Source organism: Narcine bancroftii, chromosome 4 (assembly GCF_036971445.1).
Source record: "Narcine bancroftii isolate sNarBan1 chromosome 4, sNarBan1.hap1, whole genome shotgun sequence".
Taxonomy (NCBI): domain Eukaryota; kingdom Metazoa; phylum Chordata; class Chondrichthyes; order Torpediniformes; family Narcinidae; genus Narcine; species Narcine bancroftii.
Genome location: NC_091472.1, coordinates 297,003,113 through 297,020,043, shown reverse-complemented (window position 1 = coordinate 297,020,043; position 16,931 = coordinate 297,003,113). Strand labels below are relative to the sequence as shown.

General features: G+C 42.5%; 1 protein-coding gene across 3 annotated transcripts in view; it reads left to right on the top strand.

Moving 5' to 3' along the window:
• fmnl2a (formin-like 2a) overlaps positions 1–16,931 on the top strand; it is a 268,529-nt gene that overhangs the window by 148,521 nt on the left and 103,077 nt on the right. For all 3 annotated transcript variants that reach the window (XM_069935529.1, XM_069935532.1, XM_069935531.1), the window contains exon 2: positions 11,528–11,611. In XM_069935529.1, coding sequence (XP_069791630.1) covers positions 11,528–11,611 — 84 coding nt within the window. The remainder of the gene's footprint in view (positions 1–11,527; positions 11,612–16,931) is intronic.

The window sequence follows — 16,931 nt, the reverse complement described above, 5'->3', positions numbered from 1 at the left end:
AGATTTATTCTCCAGGTAAGTTAATTACATCATATAAAATCTTGAGTTTCTTTTTCTTGCAGGCCAGGCAGAATTTTAACTTTATCGATAACTGTAAGCCACTCAAGGAGAAAGATGTAAACAAACTGCAAATACAGAAAGAATAAATGTTCCGTAATGAATAATGCAGAAAGTAAGAGTCCTTGAATGAGTCTCTGATTGAGTTTGTTGTTTTGGAGTCTGATAGTGGAGGGGAAGCAGCTGTTCCTGAACCTGCTGGTATGAATCCTGTGGCACCTAGTTCTGTTATGGCAGCAGCAAGAACAGAGCATGTCCTGGGTGCTGTGGATCCTTGATGATTGTTGCATGTAGATTTCCTCAGAGGAGAGAGTTTTGCCTGTGATGCACTGGGTTGTGCCCACTCTCTTGTGCAGGGCTTTCCGCTCAGGGATAGGTACCCCCATTCTAGGCTGTGATGCAGCCCTTCAGCCCACATACCATGGCACATCTGTAGAAGTTTGCCCAGGTTTTCCACGACATACTGAACCTCTGCAAATTCCTGAAGAAGTGAAGGTGCTGAGGTGCTTTCTTCAGTACGGCATCAGTATGATGAGTCCAGCAAATGGTCCTCTGTAATAGAGACTCCAGGAATTTAAATTTGCTCTCCCCTGGGGAGGTTACCATTGACTGGGAAGAGATCTAAACCAGTCGTACAAATGTACTGGTTACGATATAGAGCAGAGGCTAGATATCCTCCAGCAATTGTCTCACCTGCTCACACTGGAGGGCTTGCCATTAATCTACAAAGCCCAGGTCAGAAGCATGGTGAAATACTTTCCATGTACTTGAGAATGAGTGTAGCTCCACTAGCTCTTGGCATCCTCCAGGGTAAAGCAGTTGCTGGATTGGTACCCCATCACCACCCTAAATTCTCTGCATCTCCAGCAACCTGAATGCAGCTCCATGACCCTCAGCTCCACCAACAGCTAGAACATGGGCATCTATAATCGTAACATGTCGCCACCTGCAGATTCCCCCCTGAATTGCACATCATCCAGACTTGAAAACACTTGCACTTTGAGGTCACTGGGTTTAAATCTTGAAATTTCTCTCCATCAGCAATCCTGAAGAGATTCAGGAAGGTCACTTGCCACTTTCACAAGGATAGAGAATAAACACTAGCATTTTCTGCAGCATCTAGATCACGAAAAATGACCACATTAGCAGGATTTTTTTTCTCTTTTTTGTTAGTTATATCTAACAGCTGCGCGTTTTATCAGAAACCGTTGTGTTGATGCATTGTGGAAAAGAGTTGTAAAAATTCATTGTTTCCATATTTTCTCCAGAGTGATTTTAATGGCCGGTTTTCGTGAGAACCAAATATTTGCTGTTTATGTTGCCAATCTCTGAATTGCTTCCCATTCAGGGCAGTAAAAAATCCACATCACTCTCTGTTATTACGAGCTCCCGTTTAAGTAAAATGGGATTGTCACTAAGGGATAGTATTATCAGGAGGGACAGTTAACATTTAATATTTCACACAAGCATAAGTCACAGCCCAGCGACAATTCGATGCATTGGAAGATGTGAGGGAAGGTTTGTCACAGTCGGTTCCAGAATTCGATACATTTGCAAAGAGATTGTGGTTTTTGCAAAGGCAGAACCATTCTGACTGCTGAAGAGAAAGCAGATTTTTGAAGCAGCTCTTGTAGCCAGCCATTTTTCTGGAGCAAAGCATGCTCTGTGAATGAATGGGCTTTTTCGGTGGATTGACCTGTGCCAGGAGGGTCTTTTTGGGAAGCAAAATGCTTCATTTTGATTGTGACCAACAGTGAGGGTCACGGAGAGACCGGCCCCAGGGTCTTGGAAGCTTCATGGAGGTCGCCCAGTTTGAGCCTTGCCTATAAAAGGACCGGGAGTGTTATGACCACAGCTCGTGTGGATGGACAATTCTTCAAAGGCAACGCAAGGAGAATTCGTGAGTCTGTAGCAGGCCACAACTTCAGTCTTCCCATCAGTTCAACATTAATTCTGGGCATCAAATTTCAAAGGCCTGCACTTCAACACTGAAGTAATTTTGTAGATGGTGGCGTGGCCTGCACTGTAATGTTTAGGGTATAGCACACATGCACGACACACACTAGACACCAGTGCATAACTGGGGATAGATTTAGTGTTAAGGATAGTTTAAGAGTTAAGGTTATAGCTTAAGAGTAAGAAATAAAATCAGAGGTTTAAAATTAAACACTGTCTGCTTCATTACCTATTGTCACACTGTTCAAATCCGATTCTATTTCTGGAATGTTACTAATGTTTTGAATTAAAGATCCAAGTTACCAATCAGTTTCAAAAGAATCTGTACTCTCATCAAGTCGTGCCTGAACTTTAACTCCCTTTCTCCCCATTAATGTTCTCAACTCCTCTCACCGACAACAGGGCTAGGTCCTATTCTGGTTCCTACTAGGGTGTGCTGTCTGTTTAATTTTCTGAAACCGCAAAACCACTGTTTCTACTGCATTAAGGCATCTGATATCACCCAGTTTTTCCACATCCCATGATTCTTGCTCTCCCACTGACTGTTCTACCAGTAATACAAACCAGAATATTTCGGAAGAATGATATTTTTGGATATCTGGTCGTTTTAAAACAAAATCAGCCAAGTAGCATCAGCAAATCACACGTTACAATGTTTAAACAACAAGCGCAAGGGAAGGCTTTTTAAGCATGAAATATTGTTTAATTCTCACCCTCTACAAAATAAGATAAATCCAACACTAAAAAACTCAAAATTCTACTCCAAGGTTTTTCCAAAATTCCAGCATTTTTTCAACCTGTGACATTAATTCGGCTCCCAAAATAATCTTGGATAACTGAGGATTTCTGATTGTTTTGGATATCATCATTAATCTTAAAATTTTCGGATAAATTAGGATTTTTTTCCTGAAATCCTCAGTTACCCAAAACATTTTTTTGGAGCCAAACAGAAGTCACTTCTGGGTCCAACAAATTTTGGGTAACTGAATATTTTGGATAATCGGAGTTACACACACTCACGCACACTCGCTCATACGCACACTTGTACTCACATGCATTCTCTCTCTCTCTTTCTCTCTCACTATCACATTCATAAGTTTAGCACAAAGCCCGAGGCAGCCCTGGTGAGTGGAAGCTCTTTTACTTCAACCAACAATCCCCACACTCCATTCCTGGTCATTTTTTGTTTGAAATTTCAGTTGAAATTGAGATCATGTATAGATTTCAGCTCATCTGATCTATTCAAGTTTTACTGCTGAATGTTTCCATTGAATAGTGGCCAGTGCTTCATGCAATTAGTGTATTTGCCTGGGCATTGGAATTATTTTGTGCTTTGAGTAAATCTCGAATAAAAAAAAAATACAAGTGAACTATGCACCAAGAGTGTTAAATTCTGTTGGAGTAGATTCAGTTCATAAGTTTGAGCCAGTTTGGAGTTTGAGGTAGCTGTCTGACTGACTAAAAAGCAGCATCACCAAACTGCTGAGGTTTGGCCTTTAATGCTAATATGGTTTTGTGAAACATGATGGATGTGAGCTTAAAAACAATTCCACGTGCCTGATCTCATCAGAGCCTCTAACCCTTCAGTTGGATATGAACTTGAAATACAATCTGGAAGTGATTGGGTAAAGAAATTTGACTTACAAAAGCAGGTGTTAACTTCTCAATCTGCTTGAAATATCAATCGACTTCTTGCTAGGAGTTTTGTGTGGCAGAAACTGTTGTGTTGAAGTGGCAAGATGAAGGACTATCAACTCACAAATGAGAGCTCAATGGAAATCTGGCTCAGGCCTCGGTCATCGACTGCCTTTGACTTCCTGGGGATGCTGCTTGACCTCTTTGAGCTTCTCCACCAATTTTGTGTGTTGGACTGAAGTCTGGATGTGGGAAGTGAGGATTGGAAAGAAGATTCACTCTTACCCCATTTTATTGAAACTGTAGAAATGGGGATATTTCCTGTCACAATGTGAATATTTGTTTTCAATTCACACTGGTTTAGTAATCACAAACAGATTGAAAACAGAACTTTTGGTTATGTGGGACGATTATAAGAAACAGCTTAGGAGGAGGCCATTTGGATCATCATGTGCGTGTCACCCCTTCACTGAAGCAGTCCAGACCAATTCCATGGAGCTGCTTTTGTTCAGGAACAATGTACTATTTTCTATTTTAAATGGTTATTTACTTGTCTCTGAAGATGTAGCATCACCTTCCTTGGAAACGCACTAACAACTGACTGGACATGTTTTTCTGAAAGCCTCTCTCTTTCTACATGGTGATTTTCATTGATTGAACTTCTTAGTTTTGACTTTCTTGGAGAAGAGTTACAAGACTTTTTTTAAATTGCTTTCCCCTTTTTTTTTTACTGCAGTTGAAGTGGTAATGGGGGAGCTTGGGACATCAGTTGGAGGGCAAGAGGCTGTGTATGAGGCAGTGGGGTGGCCTTCAGTGAAATCCCACTTCGAATGATCATTTCCCCTTTCTCAAATGGTTGATGCGTGAGTGAATCATTGATCTGTGGTGGCCAGGTTAGAGAATGGAAGATGGTGCCGGAGATGCAAAGGATCACAGGCTATTATGGGAGTTACAAGGATTCCAACACATCTTTTCCTTGGTATAATAGAGTGGTGTGGGAAGTGCTCGACAATGATTACTGCTGGGTATCAATTTCCCTAATGTCCTGGGGGAATAGCATCATCCATGCACAGCTGATAGAAATTATGACAGATGTGTATAGTTAAATCATTTTCGGTACATTTCAAAGATTCTTAGAATCAGAATCAGGATTTTATTGTCACGAAATTCAGTGTTCTGTGGTAGCATCGTTGTGCCAACCTAGATATTATAACCATCTTACAACATTACTATAAAGAAATAGTAATATAATAACAATAAGAGAGCATGAAAAGTCAGGCAGTGTCTTTGGTTCATCGATTATTCAGAAACCTAATGGCAGTGGGGAAGAAGCTGTCCTTGTGCCATTGAGTGCTCGTCTTTAGGCTCCTGTACCTTTTCCCCGATGGTAACAGAGTGAAGAAGACATGGCTTGGGTGGCGGGGGTATTTGAGGATAGAGGCTGCCTTTCTAAGATACTGCCTCATGTAGATGTCCTCTATGGAGTGAAGTCTGATGCCTATGATGTCGCAGGCCGAGTTAACAACCCTCTGGAGTTTATTCTTGACCTGAGAGTTGACGGCTCCCTACCAGGCAGTGATGCCACCAGCCAGAATGCTCTCCATGGTATACCTGTAGAGGTTTAAGAGAGTCTTTGGTGACATACTCCGCTGGTGACCCTTCTTTGTGATTGTATCAGCACAGAGGCTTCAGGACAGATCCTCGGAAGTGTTGACACCCAGGAATTTGACGTTCTTGACCTTCTCCACTACTGAGCCCTCGATGAGGACTGGGTCGTATTCCCTGGACTTCCTCCCTAACCAATTGCAGGAGGCTCATGGATACAAGAAAAATAGAGGGTTATAGGTGTGAGGTAGTGAAGGTTTAGATTATTGTATAGGTTTACATAAGTTGGTACATTGTGGGCTGAAGGATCTGTACTGTGTTATAATGTTCTGTGTTCTCTCTGGGAAGTACCTGTTCAATTACCATTAGGATTTTTAGACTGCAAGTGTGTGACGGCACAATCAAGGAATTTTACCGTTACACGGGCAGTCTAAAAAAGAATGTGCAGGAGTATTGAGTCAATTCCTGCACCGTGATTTATCCTGCAGGACCCTACAACTTTTTGGAGGAAATCGTACCAGAAAAATTCATTGTTGGTCATCCACTCTACTGCATGTCCAACCACTGAGGCTGTTACACTCAGGTACTTGGAGTCTAAAGAGGTGCCCAGTGTGAACGACCACATGGGCAGTAATTAGGTTAAAAATTTCAGCGACTTTTCCTGACCGTGCAGTCTAAAAATCATTGCTGTGATACAAAATAAGAAAAGATTTGTTATTGCACTTCATTCCAGGTAAAGCCAATTTTCATTGGTGCTTTTAAGCTGCAGCATCCGGGTAGCCCTCCTGGGACCCAGGTATGATTAGTGAGTCAAAAGTGCCTCCGGCACCTTTTAAGCTGAGGAAGGATCGCCCCAGTAAATGACATGGTAAGTGATGCATCACGCAAACTAGTCTCCCCCTCCCCCACCAGCTGTCAGGATCCCTCCAACCGTCAACTGCGCTCCCCCCAACCAAAGGAAGTCAACCCTTCTGCCCTCGCGGCAGCCGACCCCTCTCTTCTCTCCCCTATGGAAGCGACCCCTCTGACATCCCCCATAACATCGGCCTTTCTCTCTCTCCCCCCCCTCCCCCATGGCAGTGACCTCTCACACCCCCCCCCCCCCCAACTTCTTCACCCCGGGCTCTGGCAGCGACCCCTCTCTCCCCCGATCACCGCAGACACTTCAGCCGGGGTTTCCCTGTGATGCCAGTGCGTAAGCACTGACAACACAGAAATAACTGGATTGGCCATTTTGCTGTTCAGGCCACCGGTTAATGTGTCCGGGGTGAGTTTAACTGGGTTCCCTGACTACTTCTGATGTAGAGCAGGGTCCTGGTTGACTTTGGACAATGCTGACTGGGTCGGACCCCTTCAAGCTGCCTTGTGAGTTGGGTGCTAACTGGGCAATTTGTCCAGTTTACCCCATTTTACAAGGCAATTTGAAAGCATCTATTAACTGAGTAGTATTGAGGGGTGGGAAGATTATGTAGTTAATTTTTAGGCCCAAAAAACTGTTCACATTTTTTTTTTGTAATGGATTTGCTGACCCTGTAAGGAATTTTCACTTCATCTGTCCCACTTAGCAGCATCAGGCAATTGATAAAATTGTTTCTCCCACCTCCCCCCCCCCCCCACCACCACCACCACCGGCTGCTCCTGCCCTCCTCCCCACCCCAAAATGCATGACCGCATTTCTCTGATAATTGCAAGTAGTTGGAATTTTGCATAATTTTCCGTAATGGTACTAGAACATTGAGACCTTGAATTAAGATCGCTGCTGATACCATCTGAAAATGTTAACTTTTTTAAATGGTTGTTTTGTTTAAATGAAATCTGGACGAGCTAACTAAGTGCAGGAGTTGAATTATATATTGACGAGACATTCATTGTCTGCTCAATAACTAATTGGCACTCATTTTCTAAAGTTAAAGGAAAAAATGGCTTGGGTCATCGGAAATGTAGAAATCTATTTTTCTGTGGAAACAGATTTTCATGCAAATTGTTCAATCCTGTCCTCCTGAGGTTGATGTGCATGGAGTAATTTTCCCAGTTAGCACTTGAAGCTTGCCTTTAAATTTCTTGAAATGCCTAAAAAAACTTCACTGGGTGATCATTTTAGATTTCTGGAAATGAAAAAGGATCTGAGTGCTGGAGGGGATATCAAGTTCACTTACCCAACCTGATGAATGCACCTTTTCACATTCAGAACAAGCAAATTGAAAAGCTTTTTGAAGGAGTCCCTACAACAGAGTATTATTTTCAGTAATCACGGTTACGTGATGTGTTTGTAATGCTACCTTCAACTTTCAGCAGACTCATTTCTGAACTGTAGTTAAAACATAGTGTCATGGTTTCTTACGCTTATTTAAGAGGTATGTACATTTTTGTGTGTGATTCAATGTTTCTAATATTTTTATTCATCTCAAAGACCCATTCGCAAACCGTGTTGTCTGCACGTGCATCTATAGCTCCTTTTACACTTGCAAGTGATCCCAGGAATTAACGGCCAATCGGCCTTTTAAAATGGCAAGTGTGAAAGGAAAATCTTCTCAACGCCAGCGTCAAATGATGTCATCTCACACCGGGGATTGACAGCCTTGACCCCTGGTAAAATCCCTGGCGTCTGCAGATGCTGGCATTGAGATCAGGCAAGTGTGACACTGGTAAATGCATTGTGGGATTGAAATGAACCTAGTTTTTAACGAGTGCAGGAACGTGAAGGAAGAAAAGGTTAAAATGAAGGTATAAACTTTGCCGTGGGAAAGTCGCAGCAGGAGAGAGGATGTAAATAGGAGCAGCAGACAATTTTTCAAAAGTGGGGGAAAGTTGGTAGCAATATAACGCACAATTTATAAAGACCATGGGAAGAAGCTACCGACATTCCCACACTGTATATATTGTGCGCTAAAGCACTTCCAACTCTCCCACCCTGTTTAAAAATTGTCTGCTATTGCACTTTATTGCTAGCATTTTCCCATGGTCCCTTATAAAGGTTTATATAGGTTGCCACAACAACAGGGGCTGAAGGGCTCATACTGTGCTGTACATGAAGCTTAATTATGTTCTAATTAGGCACGATTCATTTTGCTCAAATATAAGATCATAATACATTGATCGGGGTTTAGGGTAGGTCCACCATCGCTCGATGCGTTAAGAAGTCACTAGTAGAAGGTAGAACAGCCCTAACCCCGGGGATGGCTCCTTGCAAGTGTGAATGCGTGCAGTGTCCCAGTTAGGAGTGGTCAAATGTGAAAAGCCAAACCCCCGTTCCAATCCCGGGTCACTGAACAGCCAACTTAATGTGTAAAATGGGCTTATCTGTTGAATTGGATGGATCCAAGATTATTCTGATTTGTAGGCAATGGACTAAAAGTTATAGAATTGGAAGCAAAAATAAACTGTTGGAGGAAATCAGCATGACAGAATCTATTAAGGCAAAGGGATGGTGAGTATTTGTATTGAGCCCTGCATTAGGACTGAAAGTGTGGAGGAAAGATGGCCAGTACAAAGCGGTGAAGCTGGGGGGTTGTAGGCAGGTAGGGGAGGGGAAGTGGAGTGTTTAGAGCAGTGGTTTTCAACTTTTTTCCCCACTCACATCTTTCTCTGAGAACCACTGGTTTAGAGACAGAGGCTGGTGGTTAAATGGTAGATATAGTTTGGGGGGGGGGGTGGGGGGAACACTAGAAGCATCCAAAAGAGAGCGGATAGGAAAGGTTAGCCAAGGGAAAAGACACCCAGGTGGATTGGTGTGTGGGTGATAAGCGGCTGAAACCAGTAGTGGGGGGAAGGGGGCAGGTAAACAAATCTAAGTAACTGGGTGGGGTGGATGGAAATGTTGAATATGGGGAGAAGGGATGACAGTAGGCTGGTAGGAGTAGGAAGGGAATAGTGGTAATGCACGTTACTTGAAACTGGAAAAATCTTTCATTTGGGTTGTAGTTTACCTACATGGAGGATGAGATGTTGTCTTCTAGATCGCATTTGGCCTCACCACGGCAACAGAGAAGGGCAGGAATAGGCAGGTCATTTAGGCGTGAAGAGGGAATTGCAAGGACGTGCAACCTTTTGCTCATTTGCTTCTGCCTCTAAGCTTCCCCGTCACCCTCATTTCCTCCCACCCTCCTGACTTCATCTCATCACCCCCACCCCCAACTCACCTAGATCCAGCTGAGCCTTACCAGCCCCTTGCTCTCTCCTCTCCTTCATCTCTAAACTGGCTTTCTTCCCTCTACCCACTTCGTCCTGATGCTGTGTCTCGACCAGAAATGTCGACCATTCCTTTCCCTCCACAGTTTGTTTCTTAATTCTAATTTGCCATTTCATTATTTAATGACGGTTGTGCCGTAGTCTTAAATTTTGAGGATGTTTCCCAGAACATTTGTATTGGTTAGCCTTTGAGATCATCTGAATTTAGTGCAATTAAAATAACTGATGTTTTTTGGGGTAAAAATATTAGTCTCATTGGTTTCTACTGGCATGGGGATCTGGGAAAACTCACAAAAACTGACCTGAAGTACTTAACTAGTTTGTGATGCGTTTTGAAGTTCTGAAAATGATGGGAAAATATTGCGAAATGGAAGTCTTTAACATTCTACAAAATTGTATACTTTGAAGTAGCCGTCCTACAGAGGGAATTCCACTATTTGGAAGGGGAATGTATTCCTGATTTTTAAAAAAAAAACACAAAATCTTTTAAAAAATATTTTGCAGTAAGTTTGCATAAAACCAGAAATAACTTAGAAGGGAAGTGAATTTGAATGGATGCACCTTGACTGAAATGTTTCACCAGTGTGGTCCTGAATGTTGTGTGGTATGCTTTTTGGATTCTTGAAAGGTCATGGATGTGACAAAATACACATGGTGGTGATCTGGGACAGTGTGGTGTTGAGCTACTCATGGTAAAGATCACTGGGATATTCTGCTTCAGTGTAAACTACCAATTCTCAGAACAACATTCAAAGTACATTGTGTCTCTGCTTCTCAGTTTGGTAGCGGAACCTGAAGGGTAAAGCAATTGCCTAAAAATGTGCTATTTTAACCACTTTGAAATGTTAACCTAACTAAATCATACAGTGATAAGATCAATCACAGAACTGCTTTATCAAACACTGAAGCAGACTATCCTAGCTAAGGGTAATTCTACTTGAATAGAAATTTACATTCTAAGAAGTCTTAAGATTTGGCATGTTGTTGAGTGCTCTCTCAGACTTGTACAAGTGTGCTGTGGGAAGTACACTGACTGTATCATGGCCTAGTTTTGTAATTCAACTGCCTATAAATGGAGAAAACTGCAATCCATCTTTTGGAAGACATCCATGTGAGGCACTGCCTCAAGGAGGTAGCCAACATCATGAAGGATCTCTGTCACCCTAGTCACAAGCTCTACCTTTTCCTCAGGAAGGTGGTACTGAATACTAAACTTCAGCACTTCTCAGTTCAAGAATGTTGCATTTTCCAATGGTTATCAGGCTCTTGAACATCTCCCTATTACACTAACCTACACCGGCACTACGAAAAGACCTGTCTGCACTATTTGAAACGACATTTTGTTTCACTAACTATGAATAATTACATCTATTAGTGTTGTAGATTTATTACTGCTTTTTCTTCTGAGATAGTGTAATATATAGTATTGATTTTTTTAAATGTACCTGTTTGGTTGAGGCAAGCAAGAATTTTGACATGGATCTTGTGATTTTGGCAGCATAATGGATAATGGTGTTACAGCGCCAGCAACACAATCTGGCACTGTCCTGTATCGAGTTTGTACATTCTCCCTGTGCTTGGATTTCTTCCCACCCTTCAAAATGTCCGGGGTTGTAGTTAATCGGGGTATTTTGGCGGCATGACTCGTGTGCCTTAACAGGAAGTTACCATGCTGTATGTCGAAATTTAAAACCTTTAAATGGTATATTTGAAGTGTGACTTAAGAACCTTGATTAATCAATTGGACGGAGTCACAATTATTTTGTGGGCCCTATTGCAAAATAAATTTGTATGGTTATAACCTTTTTGGAGATGATCAATAGAGTCAATATTGGTTTTTGTGTGGATTGCTGGATGAGAGAAAGTTTTTGAAGTTGAATGCAGCTCTGATAAGCTGATCTAATATTTGGGGTACAATAGCAAGGCGAGGTTCACTGTTATTTGTGTGGAACTGAAAATGTTGATATGTATTTTGCTCATTGGTTGATACTTAATACCCTCTCAGAAGCTTGTGATCCACCTCTATAATATTGATTCCAGAATTAAAATGGTTGTATTCAGTAACCCTTTTTCTTTGTTCTAACAGAATTCTATGAATCTTCCTCCTGATAAAGCCAGATTGCTGAGACAGTATGACAGTGAGAAGAAATGGGAGCTCATCTGTGACCAGGTAAAACCAACTGAAAATTCTCTTGGGTCATGTGGAAAATTGGAAAAGGAATGATAATTGCCAAATGGAATGCACTTGATGGTTCAAGCTTATTATCATCTGACTGTACAAATACAGCCAGATGAAACAGCCTGTCTCCAGACCACGATGTGTGCACGCACAAAAATGCGCACGCACGCACACGTGCACATGTAGCCACACACACTCATGGACGCGCACGCACACCTATGCACGCACGCCTACCCGCGCACACACGTAATTTAAAATAAATGTATATAAATATTTTGGAGTGATTTACTCAGTTACAGTAAATTGATTGTCTCGATAACCTAGTTTAGGTGCTTAGTTCTTAATGATGGGCTTTTATTTCCAATACCAAATGTGTTTATAATTTTTTTAAAAAACTGTGGCATCCATAGCTTTAAATAATTTTAATTATGTTTGATCTACTCTGCTTCTCACTGAATAAATCAATTGAATAAGGGTATTGAATGAATGTGCCCATTCTGCTGGTATTCAAGGACACACATGAATCTACATGCTGAATAGCTGCTGTCATTTAACCAAGTACTATAATTTATGCTTACGGTGTATTTTTCACAACTGCAAGCGCAATGGAGCTAAAATATCACATGCTTTGATGTGCCTTCAATAGTAGCAAAAGGTGAAGATTATCACTTTTAATGAAAGCTATTTATTTTGACTAGAATTGATTGATGCTTGACAGTAATAAAGGGAGCTTTATGAAGCTTTAAGATGTTTAAATCAGAATCTGTAGTAATACAGGTTTGGTGACATTTTGTTTGAATTGAATATTAAATAGCAATAAACTGTAGATTTCTTGATAATGTGCTCACTGGTGGAGGACAAAATCTGGTGGTGCAGTTTTGTGTCATGCAAAACATAGCTCAACTAAAACATATTCATTAATTCTTGAAAATAAAACATTCTGATTGCCCATAATCTCAGCGGTATTATTACATGGGGAATACCCAAGATTATCAATTGTTGGAATAGAAGATTTGTCCATTTTTATATTTTATCCAATCTCCCTCCTGTAAATTATTGCCATTCTAATCTCACAGTAAAATCCATGCAGATTGCACGAACTTCCGACATCACTAATCCTATTTCATCCTTCAGTATAGCTGAGTTGTATTTGGGGTGGGGTGGGGGGGAACCAAGAACTGCAATGGGGTGATTCCAAAAGTTAACTCTCCTATTAACTGAGGTTAATAGGGGTTGTCTTTACATGAATCAGAAGAAGAGAGTTAGAAAGACTTCTTGATGGTTTCTTGTGTTCTGGACATTACAGAATATAGAGGTAATTTGAAATAAAACCTGAAGGATCCACAGGAAGTCATCAAGAAAGAGATAAATCCCGACTGTGTTTTAATTCTTGATCAACAGTTGAAACTGATGGAGTCAATCAGAATGATATTGAAATAACACAGCAACATCAAGAACGTCAAGAATGAGAACCACGTTGTCACAAAGGCTGAGGTGAAGCTGGGTCCATATGTAATTGGCTTTGCTGAATAGCTGTACAATTGTCTTGGGAAAGTCTCTGAATTGGAAGATGTTATAAAAACCATGCAGATGTTGAAATTGGAGGCACAAGGTATCAAGTTTGAAAGATCATTGGAATAATTGAAAAAAAATCAATGAGAATATCATCGTAGAGCTAGTGCAGAAATTCCATTGATAGCAACATTGGAGTGAGTTGCTACAGCAGAGAGTGGAAGGACAACACACACTCGGTGATAGGCAAAGCTGGTTTATTGCACTCTCTGCACCTGCTTATACAGGTCCAGTTTCCCGCCGTCGGCGGAAGTGACGTCAGCAGCATTCCGGTCACTAATTGGTCGATGTTCTCACCGTGAAGGCAGCTGGCCAAGGAGTCAAGCCATTCGCCTGTGCTGGCCTTGTGCAATCGCCGTGTTCGGCCGCCATTTTGTGTCTCGGGCTGCCTTCCGGGTAGCGGGCCACTACCACGTTGTATTTACTGGGGGTGTATCTAGTGGACACAATTGTTGGATGGTCAAGATGACAGTAGGCACTGATAGTGAGACAAAAAAAGGAATGGCTATACTTGCTGCCTTGTATTTATCTTATATCAGATATGACACTTTGATGCTAAGGAAAAGAGAATCATTAAAAAATCGAAGGCCTTCCCGCGGTCTGAAATATTTAAACAACTGGTTAAACAACCTTTATAAATAGCTCCACGATGGTGAATTTGCTTGTCTGGCACTGTGATTGAAAGACATGAGATGGATTAGCAACTGATTATCACAATTGTTTCTAAAACCAAGACAACTGTAGGCCACTTACAATCGTGATGTGAAGTATCAACCTTTGCTATAAATGCCAGTCATCTTATGGCTGTGAATCTCTTATACTTTCCATTTCTTGCATCCTTTTCCATTACTGATTCAGAAAGCAGCAAAGGCTGTTGGACAATGCAGACAAGCAGGTCTATTTTTCCCTCTTGGTGCAGGGGAATTGAAGCCAATCGTTCAGCATTTTGTAGCAGCTTAGCCAAGATTAATTAATAGCACAGATTGAAAATTGAGCTTTAACCTTTCTGTTCCTTATGGCTTATCTTCTTTTTTCTTCTTTGGCTTGGCTTCGCGGACGAAGATTTATGGAGGGGGTAAATGTCCACGTCAGCTGCAGGCTCGTTTGTGGCTGACAAGTCCGATGTGGGACAGGCAGACACGGTTGCAGCGGTTGCAGGGGAAAATTGGTGGGTTGGGGTTGGGTGTTGGGTTTTTCCTCCTTTGTCTTTTGTCAGTGAGGTGGGCTCTGCGGTCTTCTTCAAAGGAGGTTGCTGCCCGCCGAACTGTGAGGCGCCAAGATGCACGGTTTGAGGCGATATCAGCCCACTGGCGGTGGTCAACGTGGCAGGCACCAAGAGATTTCTTTAGGCAGTCCTTGTACCTCTTCTTTGGTGCACCTCTGTCACGGTGGCCAGTGGAGAGCTCGCCATATAACACGATCTTGGGAAGGCGATGGTCCTCCATTCTGGAGATGTGACCTACCCAGCGCAGTTGGATCTTCAGCAGCGTGGATTCGATGCTGTCGGCCTCTGCCATCTCGAGTACTTCGATGTTAGGGATGAAGTCGCTCCAATGAATGTTGAAGATGGAGTGGAGACAACGCTGGTGGAAGCGTTCTAGGAGCCGTAGGTGATGCCGGTAGAGGACCCATGATTCGGAGCCGAACAGGAGTGTGGGTATGACAACGGCTCTGTCTACGCTTATCTTTGTGAGGTTTTTCAGTTGGTTATTTTTCCAGACTCTTCTGTGTAGTCTTCCAAAGGCGATATTTGCCTTGGCGAGTCTGTTGTCTATCTCATTGTCGATCCTTGCATCTGATGCAATGGTGCAGCCGAGATAGGTAAACTGGTTGACCGTTTTGAGTTTTGTGTGCCCGATGGAGATGTGGGGGGGCTGGTAGTCATGGTGGGGAGCTGGCTGATGGAGGACCTCAGTTTTCTTCAGGCTGACTTCCAGGCCAAACATTTTGGCAGTTTCTGCAAAACAGGACGTCAAGCGCTGAAGAGCTGGCTCTGAATGGGCAACTAAAGAGGCATCGTCTGCAAAGAGTAGTTCTTATCTACTTAATAGATAAATTACCTCGGGTAACCACAGGCATCATTCTTGAAGCAGTGTAAAAAAAAAAGCGATTGATTCTGTGGGAAGAAATTTTAGTTGATATGAAGACCTTTAATGCAGCGTCTATATGCTCTATGTACTTGTGTAATCATCAAATTTTTTAAAGGCCATATTTTTGGGCCAAAAAAGGTTGGGGGAAGGGGTCGATTTTCACACAGGTCAAACTTTTGACCTCGTAATTACCTGCATCATTTAAGGCATTGGGAGCTCGGCTGGCTGGGACCAGATGGGAAGTACGTGGTCAGGGCACAGGGTCCTCGGATGGGTTTGTGGCCGGGGCATGGAACCACAGTCGGGAGCTTAGATGGGCGAGCAGGTGGCCGGGCTGTCGAGAGTTAGGATGGGTGGTTGGCTGGGGTGAGGATCCACACACAACAGGAGCTCAAATGGGCAGGCGGCCAGAGCACTGGGAGTTAGGGTGGGCTGGCAGGGCAAAGATCTGCACTCAGGAGCTTGGATGTCTGGGTGGGCAATTGGGGCATCGTGAGTTTGGATGGAGGGGTGGCCAGGGCAAGGATCCGCAGTCAGGAGATCGGATGGGCGGGCATTTGTGGTGTCATGAGCTCCGGTATGCGAGCGGCCAGGGCGTTGGTTGCTCAGGTAGGTGGGCGGTCAGTGACAAAAATAAGGGGAGTTGACTTTTACACAGGTAAGTGAAAACCACACCTGAATTTTGGGCCAAAAAGGCAGAGGGTGGATTGACTATTACTATCGGTATCAACAATTACACGAGTATATAAGGCATCTCATGCAATCGTTAATTAGATTTTAAGATCAGATTGTCGAGGCTTGAAGATGATCTTTATTTTTTGCTTCAATATATGTTATTTTTGGAAGGTTTCAACTATCTCCTTTTATAATTTTGGGTTTCAAAATCTAAAATACAGTGATTGGCTGAAATGAATCTGAGCATGTGTTGTACCCAATTCCATAAAGAGGATGCTTCAGTTTTTCTTTGGTAAAAGAAAGACTTGAAGTAGCTATGTTGAAAGGATTGAGGGAGTCCAATTTTTTGCCACGACTTGAGTTTCCCCCAATGTAGAATCTATGCTCAAGGCGAAATGTAGTTTGTTGTTTTCCAAAATTTAGCGATTCAGGATCTTCTTGTCATACTCCTGGGGTTTCCTTTTATTGGAAATGATGATCTGATTATGCAGGTCAGAGTCACTTTCTCACTCCCCAAAGCCTTTCCTCGGATATAAAACTTCAGTTGGGAGTACGATTGGATACTCTTGACCTACCCAGAGGAGTGCGGCTTCAACAGCACCATCCACGCTGGGGCTTCACAATTGATGGACCCACCTCCTATTTCTCTGTTTATTTCCCCCACTACCAACGTGCCGTGGCTGTAGTACCTGTCCACAAGTTATGCTCAGCAGCTTGCCAAGGAATTTTTTTTATATAGCGTTTCTCAAATCTTTGATCTCCACAATGTGGATTGACAAGGGCATCAGATAGTGGCAACCACCAGTGTTGTTGATTCTGGGTCCAGGTTCTGGAGCTACTTTGCCAGCAACTCCCTGGGAATACCTTCCCCACAAGGACTGCAACATTTATAAAGATACTTTATACTACCTTTTCAAGGTTAATCTGGCAGTAATTATTGGCTATGCTTGTTTCATTAAATAATTAAAATGAAC